Source organism: Anarrhichthys ocellatus, unplaced genomic scaffold (assembly GCF_004355925.1).
Source record: "Anarrhichthys ocellatus isolate YVR2014 unplaced genomic scaffold, GSC_Weel_1.0 scaffold1, whole genome shotgun sequence".
In the NCBI taxonomy this organism is placed as follows: domain Eukaryota; kingdom Metazoa; phylum Chordata; class Actinopteri; order Perciformes; family Anarhichadidae; genus Anarrhichthys; species Anarrhichthys ocellatus.
Window position 1 is genome coordinate 5,832,691 of NW_022280031.1, and position 16,752 is coordinate 5,849,442.

General features: G+C 44.7%; 1 protein-coding gene across 3 annotated transcripts in view; it reads left to right on the forward strand.

The window, feature by feature from the left end:
- bsnb (bassoon (presynaptic cytomatrix protein) b) overlaps positions 1–16,746 on the forward strand; it is a 58,659-nt gene extending 41,913 nt beyond the window's left edge. For all 3 annotated transcript variants that reach the window (XM_031854565.1, XM_031854473.1, XM_031854656.1), the window contains exons 6-14: positions 440–6,790; positions 8,756–10,850; positions 11,233–12,143; positions 12,647–12,761; positions 12,847–12,993; positions 13,203–13,258; positions 13,461–13,579; positions 14,029–14,239; positions 15,283–16,746. In XM_031854565.1, coding sequence (XP_031710425.1) covers positions 440–6,790; positions 8,756–10,850; positions 11,233–12,143; positions 12,647–12,761; positions 12,847–12,993; positions 13,203–13,243 — 9,660 coding nt within the window. In that variant the 3' untranslated portion in view covers positions 13,244–13,258; positions 13,461–13,579; positions 14,029–14,239; positions 15,283–16,746. The remainder of the gene's footprint in view (positions 1–439; positions 6,791–8,755; positions 10,851–11,232; positions 12,144–12,646; positions 12,762–12,846; positions 12,994–13,202; positions 13,259–13,460; positions 13,580–14,028; positions 14,240–15,282) is intronic.
- The last annotated feature ends 6 nt before the right edge of the window (positions 16,747–16,752 follow it).

Sequence of the window (16,752 nt, forward strand, 5' to 3'; positions counted from 1 at the left end):
AACAACAAAATAAGATTAGAATAAGTCTTCTTTTCAGGATAATATATGTATAAATGTTGCTTGGTGGTAACTATATACAAAGTCAAATTCGCTTGACATCTAAAACCAAAGAACAATAGTAAAAATATTTGGGTTGATTTTAGCCTAAAGTTTTACTATATCTGGTTGTCTGATAAAGGATTTGTTCTCTTCAATGTAATTATTCTCTGATATCTAGTATTAGAGACATTTTCAAGTGTATACGGTCTAGTGCATTAATTTCATTCCCTATTATCTAAAAATGCTCATGAGAATGTCACTGCTGATAAGTTTGATGAAATAGTGGGATATAAGGTGTGCACTGGGGCTTGTAATAGACCGTGCCATGAGGTAATTTAGGACAAATGTATGCCTTTTTTTTGCTTCTGACCTCTCTCCCTTTCTTTCTCTCTTTCTTCAGGATTACAACAAATCAAGTACACAGAGTTTAAGTGACACTGGATACTCCTCAGATGGGATCTCGAGCTCTCATGGGGAGATTACAGGACAGATCCGGGAAGAAGCAATCAAGCTCAGTGGTGCTTCCATCCCCTCGGAAATCACCAAGCTAGAGAGCTCCATGAAGCCTCTACTAGAGTCAAAGACGTCAGATCAGAAACACAGGCCACATTCACTGTCTGTAGGACAGGGCCGGGACTACAATCCTGATGACGATGCAGCAAGGGAGGAGTCAGAAGATGACCTCAGTTGTAAGCTTCGCCATGATTATGTGGAGGACAGCAGTGAAAGTGGTCTGTCACCATTGCCAGTAAGACAGAAGAAGTCACATAAAGAATTAACAGATGAGGAATTCATGAGGAGGCAAATTATGGAGATGAGTGCGGATGAAGACGAGATGGAAGAACACGGAAACCAGAAGGCTAAAAGGGCACATAAAACTGGTGGAGAATTAAGCAAGGAAAGGCGACGACTCTCTCACCAGTCTAATAGTTTTGAGGAGGACACCAAGGTAACAGAGGTAAATGAAGAGGAAGATGTTGTAATGGCCGGTGGCCTTCGGCGTTTTAAGACCATTGAGCTGAATAACACCAACAGCTACAACCGAGACATGGAGCTCAGCACCGAACATGACCTACGAGAACCAGAGCTAGAGATGGAAAGTTTGACTGGTTCTCCTGAAGAGCGGTCCAAGGGAGAATATTCATCCACTCTACCTGCCACCACACCCAGCTACACCTCTGGAACATCCCCCACATCTGTGTCTTCCATGGAGGATGACAGTGACAGCAGCCCTAGTCGTAGAGCAAGACTAGAGGAGGCAAAGCAGCAGAGGAAGGCTCGACATCGGTCCCATGGGCCACTGCTCCCCACTATCGAAGACTCATCTGAGGAGGATGAGCTCAGAGAGGAGGAAGAATTACTTCGAGAACAGGAGCAGATGAGAGATCTAGAGCAACAGAGGATACGAAGTACTGCTCGAAAAACAAAGAGGGATAAAGAGGAGCTACGGGCACAGAGAAGACGGGAAAGATCCAAAACTCCCCCCAGTAATCTCTCTCCTATTGAGGATGCATCGCCAACAGAAGAGCTGAGGCAGGCTGCAGAGATGGAGGAGCTTCACAGATCATCATGTTCTGAATACTCACCATCAATGGATTCAGAGGCAGAGGGCTTTGAGATGATTGGTGCAAAGCTTTACAAAACAGGAAATGAATATAATCTTCCAACCTTCACATCACTCTACTCCCCTACAGAAAAGACATCAGCAATGTCACCATCTGATAAAACTCTAAAAAGTGCAGAGGAGGTCTATGAGGAGATGATGAAGAAAGCACAGCTCATGCAGAGGCAGAAAGGTGCCTCTCAGCCTGACAGTAAACATCATCTTGAAGCAGAAACTGTCTTGACCCCTGGCTCAAGCCCAACACAGGTTACTGCACCTATGACCTTCTCCACAACAGGGAGTGATCCAAGAATTCCAGGAATTCATGCAGCACAGCATCTATCAAAAGAAACGCAAAATAGGATGATGACACAGAGTGCCAAAATTGAAGGTGTTGTTGGAGTTGCCACAACCAAAGCCCAAGTCAGTCAGACTGCCACAACTCGACAGGCAGGTAGCACAGTGTCTGCTGGCAACAGAGCAGGCTCCCAGAGGCCAACACAGGCATCACCAGACCCTGGAGCATCCTCCTTAACTTCCAAAGTCTTCTCCCTTTTCAAAGGTCCCAGCCCCCCAGTCTCCCCCAATGCTTCTCCAGCACAAAGCCCAACGCATACACCGTCCGTGAGATCCACTGGTGGTAGTGGCAGGCAGCTGCCATCTTTGCCTGGTGGTCCTACATCAGCTACATCATCCCATGGAGCTCAGGCACCTCAAAGGGCAAATTCGCCACGTCTTGCACGACAACAGTCCTCTCGAGATTCGCCAGTGATGGTGATAACTCTAGGCTCAGATACAACCAGTCCTGCAAAGCCACTCACTGTAAATTCTTCCACTTCCCCTTTGTCATCACCAACACAGGTCAGTTGTAAAACCTTGTATAGCTCCCAGCCCTCTTCGACAAGCTCCCCAACATCCCCACAAATGCATCCATCACAACAGTCTTCAAAACATTCTTCACAGATGGATCAAAATGTTGAAAAATGTAATGTTGGTATTGGCATTATGACTACAACTGCACATAGTCGGGGATCTATGGAAAACATATCTCTGTGTAAAATCTCAAATATTCCAGGATCTTCAATGGTTGTGGGTCAGGTTCAAACACATCCAAGTTCTAATGTGGTGGATCTGAGAGCCCCAATGAGGTCTGCTCCAATTATAATGACAGATCAGGGCATGGACCTAACATCTCTTGCCTCTGATTCAAGGAGATACTCTTTAGGAGCAGAGCAGCCATCTGGTCGACACACAGCAGTGCAACCTCTTATTATGAACCTGAATGCACAAGAACAACCGTACATATCTGTATCAACACCGACTACAGTTAGCGTCACAGTTGCAGGTTCGATGTTCATGTCCCAACCCAAGCAACTAGTCGTGTATGGAGATCCTTTGCAAAACCGTATGGATTTGGGGCAGGGTGTTGGATCAGCTGTGTGTTTAACCCAGAGCAAGCCTCCAATTACTGACCCATCTATTCCCAAAATTGATGCCTGTCTGGAGAACCTGGGTATACAACAGCAACAACTGCAGTTACAGCAGCAGAAGCTCTTGCAGCAACAACAGCTTCTGGAGCAGCAGCTCCAGCAGCACCATCAGCAATCCTCTTTTGCACGTTACAATTTAGCTAATCAGGTTCAGCCAATCCTAATGAAAAAAGACCTTGTAGTCAGCCAGACAAGCAGTGCCCAGCCTGCAGTGACTGCTAGTGCCATTCCTAGAGTATCCCCCTTGGCTCCACCATCAGTGTCTGGGGCTCCTGCTTCTAATGCTTCCCATGAGGTCTATGGTGGAGTTGCCTTAGAGCTAAAAAACAAGCCAACAGTAATGAACTTGTCCACGGGTAAGCCCCATGTCATGATGGTGCAACTTGATGAAAACAAACCATCACAGGGGGGCACAGTGACTCAACTGGTTAAGCAAGAGGAACCTCCCCCCCCTCCTCAGGTCTTGGATCTCACTGGACAGATCAAACCAGAAAACCAGGTGGCTTGTTGTGATGTTGTTTACAAATTGCCCTTTGCTGGTTCCTGTTCAGGGTCATTCACTCAGAAGCCTACAACAGTGTCCTCAGATAAAACCCCCACCACTGAAAACTCTCAAGCAGCCCACCCTCCCCATCCACCACACTACAATGTCATCCAACAACAACAACAACAACAACAACAACAACAACAACAACAACAAACACAACAGCAGCCTCAAGCTACACAAGGAGTAACAGAGGAGCATAAACCATATCAACCGCCCGTAGACCCCTCAGGAAGAATTCAGCCCTCCATGTCTGATACTAATCTGCCCTCCATGACTGATGCTGGTCACTATCTCAGTAATGTTCAGGGGGGTCTGGCAGTAGATCTTAGCAGCATGAATCAGGCTTATGATGGTGGATACCTTGGTATTGGAGCGCAGTATGGATCTTACACAGACTTGCGTCACCAAGGAGATTTGACTGGTCCTTCATTACCCCTTCGCCGATATGGATCCATGTCAAATATCAATTCTGACTATGCCTACAGTTCACGTGACCAAACAGGACCACAGGACCCCAATCTGGCTCAGTATAGTGCAACCACTGCCAGGGAGATAAGTCGCATGTGTGCAGCCCTAAACTCTGTGGACCAGTTTGGAAGCCGGTATGGAAATAACCCTGAACTGGTACCATATGGGGCTGGAAGGGGTGGACCTTTAGCTAGGTTAAATCTCCAGCAAAGCTTAGCATCAATAAGAGCAAACCTACTTTATGGCCCAGATGGAAGACCAACAGCAAATGGCCAAACACTAACAAACTTAATAAACGCCAGACAAGCAAGTATACGCGCCTTGTACCCTGCTGCTATGAGAGGAGGTGATGGCATGATATATTCCACCATTAACACTCCCATAGCCTCCACCTTGCCAATTACCACCCAGCCTTCCTCAGTCCTGCGTCCCATACCTAGAGGAATTTACAGACCATACCCCACAGGTGTAACTGCAGTACCATTGGCTAGCCTTACCAGGTTGCCTCAAGTGACTCCCAGAATGCCCCTGTCCACACAGGGACCATATTCCTACCCTACTCCAAACCAGTATCCTACTTCAGCCACACCATCAGGAAGTGTGCCTGAAGCAAGCAGCTTACACCAGGAAACTCCTGTGTACCTTGGAAAGCCTTTAACAACACTTGCTGCTCAAACAGCTGCAACCATTCCACCCACCCAACCTGCAGCACACCTAGGAGCACACAATGTACCAGCAACTGGTATGCCAACAATGGCAGATCAACAGACAGACCGCACTCAACTTACCTCACAGAGTGTTTCGTCATTCTCTCAAGCTCAAGGCCAACCTCCAACTATCCAGCCATTGCAGTTTCAAATGCAGCCACACCAGTTACCTGCTCAAACTGAACCTTTATCTTTGACTCAAACCCAACCTCAAGTTCAACCCATCAATCAACCTCAACCATTAGTTCTGCCACAGGGTCAGCCCCAAGTGACACCCCACGGCACTGCCCTACCACCGAGTTCCACACTTTCTCCTCCCATGGATGCCCAGAAAAATAAGGAAGATGAAAGACTGAGTCAGCAACAAGAGCATGTGCTGCATCTAGAGCGAGAGCGAGTAGAACTTGAGAAATTAAGGCAGCTGCGCCTACACGAGGAGCTCGATAGAGATCGTATGGAGCTTCAGCGACATAGAGAAAAAGAACAACTAATCGTTCAGCGTGAAATTCATGAGCTGCAGTCAATCAAGCAGCAAGTCCTACACCAACAGCAGACAGAGCGGGAGACGCAGCTCATTATGCAAAGAGAACAACTGGCCCAGCAGAGAATGCAGCTTGAACAAATTCAGTCTCTGCAGCAGCAGCTCCAGCAGCAGTTGGAGGAGCAGAAAAGACAAAAGACGGCAGCAGTGGAGGCAGCAGCTGCTGCTGCAGCAGTGGAGACAGCCACCGCATCAGCAGTGGCGGCAGCAGCAGCCACATCTGCCCAGGGTGCTATACAAGGGGTAGTTGTTGGAGGAGGACCCCCTCAAGGGTTCATTATTTGTGACCAGAGTGGTAGAGTTATACAACAAGATGGACAGAGTGTTCAATTTTGGCAGGATGGACAAGTGGTACAAGCCATGGTGGCTTCTCGACCCATTCATAGTTCTGCCTCTGAAATGTCTTTGAGAAGCAGTGACAAACAGGCTGAATCCAAGATTATGAAAAAGCAGAATTCCATGCCTCGTCTGAGGGATGGTTCAGAGGAGGACTCTGGGAAGAGGATTACAGACAGCTGTGTGCAAACAGATGATGAAGATGGAGAAGACAGATTTATGAACAGGCGTAGGAGAACAAGGCGTATCGCCGACTGCAGTGTGCAGACTGATGAGGAGGACCAGGGAGAATGGGATCAGCAGCCAGTCAGGCGCAGGCGATCACGTGTTTCCAAGCACTCTGAGTCCAGTGGGGAGGCTAAATCAGAAGGGTCATCTAAAGTGGCTTCTGCAAGTATAGCTATTCAGACCACAAATGATTCGTCATGCCAAACAGAGCCCGACCAACTAAGCAGGATTTCACCTGCAATCCACATTACCATGGCAGAGACCTCAAAGGTTGACCTATTACATTACATAGCAGCCCCTGAAAGGACCCACAAAGGTGAGAGTCTAGCCTGCCAGACAGAACCAGAGTCTCAGTCTCAGGGTGTGGTCGCCCCTCAGCTGAGTGTCCCTACAACTATTAGTCCGTATTCAACAAGTCTGCATATAGTAGGTGCGAACACATCTGACCCAACCTCTCCTAGACACCAAGGAGTTGTTAAGTTTGAGAGGAGGAAACCAGACCCCTTGGAAATTGGCTATCAACAAACTGAGTCTCCATCTCGGCAGCCCCCCAAATCTCCGCAGGTGCTATACTCTCCTGTATCTCCATTGTCTCCTCATCGCATGCTGGAGACAACATTTGCCTCCCAGGAGAAACTTAACAAGGCCCATGTTACACCCCAGCAGAAGGCCTTTACTACTGAATCACCCCAACGTCACCAGACCCTACCAAGACCCATAAAAAGTGTGCAGCGCTCCATGTCGGATCCCAAGCCTCTAAGCCCCACATCAGAGGACCCGGCCAAGAACAGGTTCTCCCCATATCATCAGCAAGCTTTGTCCAACAGTCAGGTATGAAACCATCACTTTTTTTTTGAGCAGAAGTTAGTTTATCAAAATTTCTGAAGGCTTACAACATGATAATGAATAGAATATAAAATATATATAGAGAAGAAATGTATGAAATGTATTCAGAATAAAGAATATTTTTGTAGAAATGCAGCACGCCGTCACAGTCCAGAGTAGTTCCTTTAAATAAAATGACAGTGCATACTGCATAAATGCCTTAGGTCCCCCAGGGAGATGTGAGTATATTGTTCAAATATATGTTTCAACATATATATTTTTACTGCAAATATACATTGTTTTTTGATATCAAGAATACCATACATGTTTGGTACATGGGATAATATGCTGTATGTTATTGTAGGAACATAATGCATTATTTATTTTTGATACATTATATACGCACATTAGTGTATTAGAGGTCACACTGACACTATGTAGGATGTCATAAAATGTGTCACAACTTTTGTGTCCAACTCATTTTTTACAATCAGAGCATACCAGTGCCAAACAATATATGATCCAATTAGCATGTAGAGACTTTAAATTAAGTTAGTATTCATCAATTAATTGTCAGAGAGAAAAAACATGTAAATTAAAATAAATGCATGTTAATGAAAAATATGCTGTGTGTGGACATAGATGATCACACAGGATGTGGCATCAAGAAGGTGACAGAATGTTCTCATGAGAGCAGCTGGCCATGCCAGAAAACCTTTTCCCATCATCCTGTTCTACTGCATCTCCTCCCTTATCTTCCCTCTTTCTACTCCTTTAGCCCGTCTCTCTCTCTCTCTCTCTCTCTCTCTCTCTCTCTCTCTCTCTCTCTCACTCTCTTTCTCTCTCTCTCTCACTCCCTTTCTGTCATGTCTTCTATATCAGGCACACCCTTAAGAGTTGCTAGGGGGACATAGTATGTGGAGGAATCGTGGTGGTGATTTGCTGTCTTCCTGATTGTTAGCAGCTGGTCAAAGTAAATTAACATTGCTCTGCACTTAGACCAACATTTGTCTGATAAGGAAACATAGAATTCAGATTTCAGGCATTTGACACACCTTATGTACTTATAATCTTTAGTGATAGTGTTTCATACATGGTTCTCTTGTGGATACTTATGGATCTACTCAACACAACTATTTTGTAAGTATTAGACTAGCACAGATATATTTTTAAGTTGTGTCTTATTTCTAGTTAGTATATTTGAATTTTCTTACCTGCATGCCATACAGAAATATTTGGAGCAATGTGAAAAAGGGCCAGATATTGTGGATATTTGATCAAAGGAGTAGAAGGAGAATTAATATATTTCTAAAAATACATTTGAATTAAATCAAACGACTCACAACACAATTGCTTCATTAACATGATGTTAACATTTACTGAGCTGCTCAAACATACATTCATTTGTTCAGTATTTCATTTTGATTTAGGATTATTCTGACATTCAAAGATCCTACATTTAGCAAATTAGATATGAATTGATATTGCAGAGATATATTTGAAATTTAATCCATTGCAGTAAAAATAAAATTTTACTTTTAGTAACAATTAACATGTTTAAATTGTACCCCTAAATGGTGTAACTTTGCAATATTATGTAATAGTGGTGCTTTGTGTATACTACAATGACTGACACTACTATTCATTTTACTTAAGTCTGTTAATCAGGCATACAATGAAAAATGTCACATAGTGTCTTTGGCTTCAGTGAAACAACATTTTAATTGATATAATGAAATCAAACCATGTTAGTTGAACTACTGATGGAGCTAACACCCCTGTAGTACATAAGCTAATTAATCAAGTAGTCTGACAACATATCAGGCTGGAGAGCTTTTCACTTAGGTCTAGGGATGAAGAAATGTGCAGACCCTCTGTGTGTACCCAGTGTACAGTAATGAGTCTAATTTACATAAACACATTCTGTTTATAGCTCAGTGTTTGCTGATGTGTCTCTGCCTTTCCAAGCAGATGGCCTCCCTGCAGCAGCAGCAGAACTCTCTGATGAGGAAAATAAAGAGGACTCTCCCTAGCCCTCCTCCAGAGGAGACTCCGCTCCCCATTGTTACTCCAGCACAAATGTACAGCTCCCCTGGCATGCCCCAGAGGGTCCTACCCAGACCTGGCCAGGGAGTCACCAAGGCTGGCCTGCTGAGTGAACTGAAAGCTGTGGAACAAGAGTCGTCAAAGCTCCGTAAGCAGCAGGCTGAACTGGAGGAAGAAGAGAAAGAGATTGACGCCAAGCTACGTTACTTGGAGCTAGGCATCACCCAACGTAAGGAGACCATGGTGAAGGATAGGGAGAGGAGAGAGCTGGCTTACCTGAGATGTATGGGTGATGCTCGGGACTACATGTCGGACAGTGAGCTCAACAACCTCAGGATGGTAGCTGCAACAGGAACCTTTGATGGTAATGGTCTGCTGACAAGGCCCAGCACTGCACCATTGAGCCAATTCACTAATGATCTCAATGCAACCTCCCAGTATCCCTCAACCTCATCCTATATGTCCTATCCATATCCTCAAAGTCAGCCATCAACACAACAGCCAGGCTCTGCTTACCAACAGATAGGCTTCCAACCTCCTCAATACCCTTCATCCTCTGCACCCCAGCCGGGAACATTCCAGCCCCATCCCCCATCAGGCCCTGGCTACCAGAACCAGGGAACTTATTCCAATCGTATGTATGCCCAGCCCGCCTACCAGACAGACCTTGGCATGCAGCAGCCTGGTCATCAGGGCTTCCATCCTTCTGGTCAGCCAATGCCCAGCCAGACCCTTCCTTACCCCAGCCACAACTCCTACCAACCTGGTCTCTCTTACCAGCCCCAAGCAGAGATCCTTACAGTCCATCAAAGACCACGTCAAACCTCTTTGGCTGACCTTGAGCAAAAACTCCCCACCAACTATGAAGTCATCAGCAACCCAGCAGTGTCAGTGGCCACATCAGCTCCAGATACCAACTTTGGCTCAGTCTACAGCAATGCATATGGACAGTACCGCCCCCCGGAGCCCGGCTTGATTCACTCTGGGGACAGCCCCCCATCTGCTTATGCTTCTGATGGACTCTACACCTCTAACCTGGAGCAGAATATTCCTAGGAACTATGTCATGATTGATGACATCAGTGAGTTGACAAAAGATAACACGAGCCAACCTACGGATGCTCTAGGCCATCCTGTGGGAGGGCGGTATCGCAATGAGAATGGCCCTGCACGTGGGAGTGCCTACAGTAGACCTGAAGATGAGCCCGTGGATGCTTATGGCAGACCTAGTGGAACAACAGGTTACCAGAGTACAGTGGACAGTCGCACCAGCACCACAGTGAGTGGAGGCTCTTCCTATTATTATGATGATTATAAACACACATCAAGGAGCGGCTCCAGTAGCCACAAACTTGCACCCAAGAATCTTGCCCCTGCTGTAGTCTCCTCGAAACGTAGTAAGCACAGGAAGCAGGGAATGGAGCAGAAGATTTCTAAATTCTCCCCTATTGAGGAAGCACGCGATGTGGAGTCTGACCTTGCCTCTTACACAATGACAACCTCAACAGGAGGCAGCTGTACAGTTGTGTCAAGATCCAAGAAGCTTCAGGATGATGCCACCTACGGGATTAAGAAGAATGCATACGACCAGCAGAAATATTACGGCACCAGTCGTGATGGTCTTGAGGAGGACGACCGCATGTACAGCTCTGGCAGGTCCAGGTCTACTGGATATGGTATGGACAAGATTTCTTCAAGAGATGCCACAGGACACAGAAGTAAATCCTACGAGAGGGATGCCATGGAGCGGTCTCAGAGAAGCAGCCGCAGTGGAAGACCTCCAATGCGCAGTCAGAATTCAGAAGAGGAGAGTCCAATCAGTCCTGTTGGGCAGCCTGTAGGCATGGAAAGTGGCTCCGGCATACCAGAAGCCCATGATGTGAGGAACCAGTATGGCTCCAGCCATTCTTTGCCAGATGTGCAGGACCATCACAAGAAGGACCTGCCTAGGAGTCATGTCTATAAACCAGATGACCCTTACCTCGTAGATGACATGCACTGTGCTGTTTCTGACAGTGAAGGTAACTGGTGCTGAATCATTTTTGCTGTGTGACATTTGTTCTTCCTACCTTTCCCGTGTGCTGGAAAGGTACTGCATGCCAAGTGTGGAATTTTGAGAAGAGCGACATTTCTTTGTTTGTCTTGTCTTTTACTATGGAATGTTCCCTGTGATGAATTAAGCCAATAATGCCTTTTTTTTATATTTCTTTTTGCACGCATGATTTTTAAATGTAAGATAATGTCTGTTTTTTTACGTTTTTTTCTGTTGTATCGCTCAAAAATGTGCATGGCTCTGGGATGTGGAGCATGTTTTCCCAGTTATTTTGAATGGCTTCAATCTGCATGCTACTCCTCTCACCACAAAAAACAATTGACTGACAATGTTTGTTTTGGTTTTAAAAGCCTATCATTTGAGCCAAGAGGAGACTGATTGGTTTGAGAAGCCACGGGAGGCCCGTTCTGATCGCTCAAGACATCATGGAGTTCACTCATCCACAGGGAGACGTAGTAAACAGACCTACCATGATTATGACGAACCTCCAGAGGAATACTGTAACCAGGATGAGTACAACCAACAACGCCACCCCTCCTCCACAACATCACGGGATCACCGTCATCATGGCGGCAGCTCTGGCAGACACAGCTCTTCTCGCCACACCTCAGAGGATCCCAGGTCGACCCGTTCTTCCAGAACACACCCCAAAGACCCATCTGTTCGCTCTGATGGCAGAGGCTCCTCGTCTACACAAAGAAGGAGTGGTCCAGACTCCCGTTCCGCCCAGGGAAGCCCCCGAAACTCAGGCGACTTCTCTCGAGACACAGCCTCTGGTCATCATCACGGCACAGGTGGACGGAGCCAGAGACCCCAAGGAGATCGCACAACATCCAGGAGGCAGGAGCCCTCTGCAGCAGGGCCCAAACCACAGCAGCCGCAGCCACAGCCACAACCGCAGCAGCAGCAGCAGCCGCAGCAGCAGCCGCAGCAGCAGCAGCAGCCGCAGCAGCAGCAGCAGCCGCAGCCCTCTCAGGGCCATGCTGGGCAGCCGCGGTCAGGTGGTCAGGGCCAGTCTGGGAGACATCCAGGCTCTGAACCACTTGATGGTACCCAGCAGGCCCAGCAGCAGCATCAGCAGAGTGCGCAACAGCAGCAGCAGCAACCTCTGCAGCACAGCCAAACCCCTCAAAGCAGCCATCCTATAACAACCACAGCAGGAGCTGGACCGACACAGCCCCAATCCAAATCTGGCCAAGCCCCACCACAGGGAAGACAGCCAGGAGTAGGGTCTGCAGCAGGGCCACCAGCTATCACTGCGGTGAGTAGACCTAAGCCTGGTTTTACTGTAATACATTAACTGTTTCTATCTTCTGTTATTAAGGATGTGCTACTTGATCATAAAACCTGTATTGTGTTATTTTCCTAGTCAAATAATGCAAGAGGCTAGTTGTGATGTTAGAAAATAAGTTTAGTCATAAAATGGCACTGTGTCCTTTTAACCTTCAAAAAACACTTTAAATGTCACAAACAAGCAACGGCTGTTGTTTTTTTTGCTTTGGGATTGTGTGAGAACAATCTGACTCACTCAAAAAAGACACTTCTAGTGGATAGTGAGCATTATGTGAACTAAACACGGATAGAAGTGGGAAAGAGAAAATGACATAGAATAAAGAGCATAGAATAAGAAACGTTTTGATTAACTATAGTATAAATTTAACTATACAAGATTATATTTCAAATGGGATTACATTTAAAACATAGTCGAGTTTAAATACATAGTAGCAAATTATACTCCATATTTGTCTCTGTTCTGTTTGACAGGCAAAAATGGATGCTACACCTGCAGCAGCAGCAGCGACAGGAATGAAACCTACAACAGCAGCCCCAACAGCACCTCAACCTACCAAAATAGCTACACCTCCTCTTGCAGGCATTGGTCAGTTCCAACATTACCATAAACCACTCAGTAACCACAGGCAAACAACGACATATGTGATGGTTATGTTGTTTGTTGTTTGCAGGCTCCAAGGCTCCCCCTGTTGGGATCGGTAGTAAACCCGTAGGTATAGGCAGCGCCGCAGCAGGACAGCCACCTGCCGAAGGGGAAAATGTTCTCACTAAAATCCTGCAAGGAGGAGCAGCAGAGCAAGCGGGGAAACTGGGCGATGGTACAGTCATGAATAAATAAATGTTTAAGAAACTTAAATACAGCTTATCTTCAGGTCTAGCAAATGTTTAATCCACTGCGATTTAGCTTTAGTTTTAAAGTAAGAGTCTATTAATTCAGTGAGATACTGGAATTCCTTGAATGGGTATATAGCTGTTTGGGTTAGGTTGTTTTCTGATAATCGCCTCCTTCTCTTTGTCATTCTCGTAGCTTTGTCTGGCTTTGGGAAGAAGTTCACTTCATTATGGTGAACTGGAGAGAGGAGGGTAAGTGTATTCAAGTTGTTTTTAATGAAAGTTACAGGCATGTGCGACTCAAAATGTTTTAGTTTTTAATTCAGAAGGATGGGCTTATCAACATAAATTAGGAAATTCTTCCTTGCACTAAATAATGGGTGTTTGGGAAATGATCATGTTTATGCTTATTGCGTCACTTATTTATTTTGAATCAACTGTGCTTTTATTTCAGGGTATGCAGAGTTGAAATGAGATGGATTGGTAGCTTTGTACTTGAAAAACCTATGAAACTGCAATAAATAAATTTCACTTGACAGCAGAAATAGAGGAAGAGAGATCCTGAGTGCATCAGTGAGTATCTCATTAGTATCTCATCATCATGTCTTTAGGATAAATAGTGTGTCGCCTGCTCCACTAAGCAAGTGAAAACAACAATGTTGTAGAAAACTATTTAAAAATGCAGTGTATGTTTATTCACTTTTGTGACAATTCTGTTGTGTAAAACAAAAGCAGTAATGCACGAAGGTGTTAAACTATTAATTGCTGGTGATGTTTAGTGTTTTAGCTTGTTAGTTTTAGTTTTCTTTAGCCAATCAAGTCTACAAACTGTGAAAACATAGAATGTTGTCATGCTTTGATTAATTGATTAAGTGTTTTATCAGCTGGATATTTACATAAATTAGCATAGTCCGTATCTGTATAACGATAAGACTCAAGCGAAGGTATGACTGATTAAAGTCTGTGATTGTATATCCTGACTGATCCGTTGTACCTTTCCCTTACCTCAAATTACTGAACAGAGCTGGAATCAAAGGATGCCTTGTCAGCACTGAATTCCCCAGACATGGGCACACGACTGAAGTGAATTAAATAAAGGTGATTGCTTCATCAGCGCAGTGTTACAAGACATGAGTAGAGGGCTGAAGAGGCCTGAGAGTAAGTGGATGCCTTGACAGAACTACAGTCCCAGAATGATGATTGTGGAGACGTCTGATGCCTCATTGGACCAATGTAAGTAACTAGAGTCATTCACATACATGTGTGTGTGCATGTGTGTGCTCATGTAGGTGTGTTTCTGATGCTGGATTATGGGCTGATTGATTTTAGTTTTGTTGTTAGTTTTGCTTTGGTTGGCTTCAGCACTTTATTTCACTGCTATGTCAGGTCAGGTTATTAAAGTCACACACATTTGAACTGTCTGCTGCAGAAGTGTGAGGCCAAGACCAAGGGAGGTCAGCACTAGTGTGGTTTACCTTCTGACTCCACACATGCCCAATAATCTGGGCCAAGCACACTGGGCTATAATTAGCCTGAGAAGGCTAACTGTGGCTTTGCTTTAATGTCACACGCAAAGACAGACAGAGACAAGAGCCCGTGCAGACACACAGAATCATGACTCATGGTTAGCATCACTCATTACATGGTAGAATGAGCTAACAAACTAATTCTGCTCAATGGAGCAGAACTGCAGAAGCGCAAATAAAGCTGATTTCAATGCACTTTATTTAGCGTCTGTCAAAACACATGCTGTGACTTGCACAGGATGAAGTTGTGGCTCATTTGAGTGAAGGTCTATTCAGCTGTTATGATGTCTATGTTGACTTGAGTTAATATCAGTAGCTGTGTCAAGTCGTATTTGTGTCTGTGGCTAGGCACAGGATTCAGTGGGGCGAATGTGGAGATAAACCAGCGTCAGTGCTGCTCTGAGCAGCAGGCCAGCCTGCTCAGCCGTGTGGATTACTGCCGATACCGGCAGGGCTGTGATTGGCTGGAGTGTCACGGGAAGTAAAGGAAAATAGGCTGGCACATAAAAACTGAAACATATTGCAGAAGGTTTCAGTCTATGTAAGTGGGCTGTCTAAAGGCCATTGAAAACATGCAGAATTTATAGAGGCTCAGATTATTTATGTATATATATATATATATATTATTATTTATTTTTTGTAAATCAAATGTTGTTGGTTGTAGCATTCATTTATGTGGTTTGGAGAATTTCTTATTGTGCAATTAATTCATTTCTGTTGACATTCACATCTTCACTGTCTTTATTTCAGGAGGACATCAACGGTCAATAATGAGGATGTGGAGAAGCGGAGGAGAGAAGAGGAAGGGGAATTCGAGTCCTGCTCCTCGTCCTTCTCCTAGAGAAAGCTTCCTGGGTTCTGTGTGACAGTAAAAGGCCCGCTCCGCTGGCTGAGGCACCTGGAAATTCAGTGTGTTAGGCCGTGCATGTCTCTTCTTTCAAACAGCTCAATATGGGAAATCTCACAGCGCCCTCTACAGGAATTCCAAAGGAACACCACTCGTGTCTGAGGAGTGCACATCTGGCAATGATATTGATTCTACATTGATGTCTTCGCAGCCTTTTCATGCAAAATACAGTGAAAAAAAGAATAAAATAGATTTTCATAGGTTTTCCTTGTATCAAAGATACTGATATCAGCCCACAATGACACCACATATACCTGGAGTAGACAAGGTGTATCACGGCCATGACAACCAACTAGACAACTCCACTACGATCCTTGAATGCTTGGTTTCTCTGATCTCTACAGTACATTCCAGTATAGGGTATTTGACCCTTTATTTGAATGTGTTTTTATTTCTACTCTTTTTGTTTTGATGTCTACAGAATGCATTGTATAAATGTGGACATGAGAATGCACGCACAAATATTTGAAAAACTGAAAAAAGAAAGCCCATATTAATACTTTTTCACCACCTATGGGATGCCACTAGTCATCAGCTGTAGGTGTTTAGGGAAGAGAAGTACTACCAGTGTGCCCACAAGTGTGAGATTCACACAGATGAGAGGACCAAATGAAAGAGTGGCCACGGCTCTTAGCCATTGCAAAGCCATCGTTGTAGTCCGCCTGGCTGACTACAACGCTCTGAGGCCGATTATGAAAAGGATAAAGCCTCAGAGAGGACTTTATCCTTTTTATTGATTTGTCTCGTCTTTTAGTTTCTTTTCATTTTTGCCTGATATTCACGGAATGGAAGAGCCTTATTCAGTACATGTTTTTACTTGTATACCTCATATGTTTTAAAATGTCCAAGTCATCATGCATTTCTTTTTACACAACTGTATACTATTGTATGTACATAAACAAACCAGAGATCTAATTATGTAAACTTGTCATTTGTGTATGTATGGAATCACTCTCCAGTGACTTTTTGTTTTTCTGTGTTTTTCTTTGGTAAAACTTTCTATTTTTCACTTTTTATCTGTTTTCTTGCATCAAATAATTTGCTTGTTGATTTTTTAAAAGCAATAGCATGCAGAAAATGGTATATAGCACAATCGTATAAATGTTGTTTAAATCAGTGATGGGAAATATCAAACACTTCTGTCGATAAATAGCCGTAATACAATTTGTCAGAGGGTTTACAACTACAGTACCGTGTTCATACGTGCATGTTATGTGCAGATGCATAAGAGCATGCAGACTGGTATGAACACACTCACACAGACAGTCTCTCTCTCTCTCTCTCTCTCTCTCTCTCTCTCTCTCTCTCTCTCT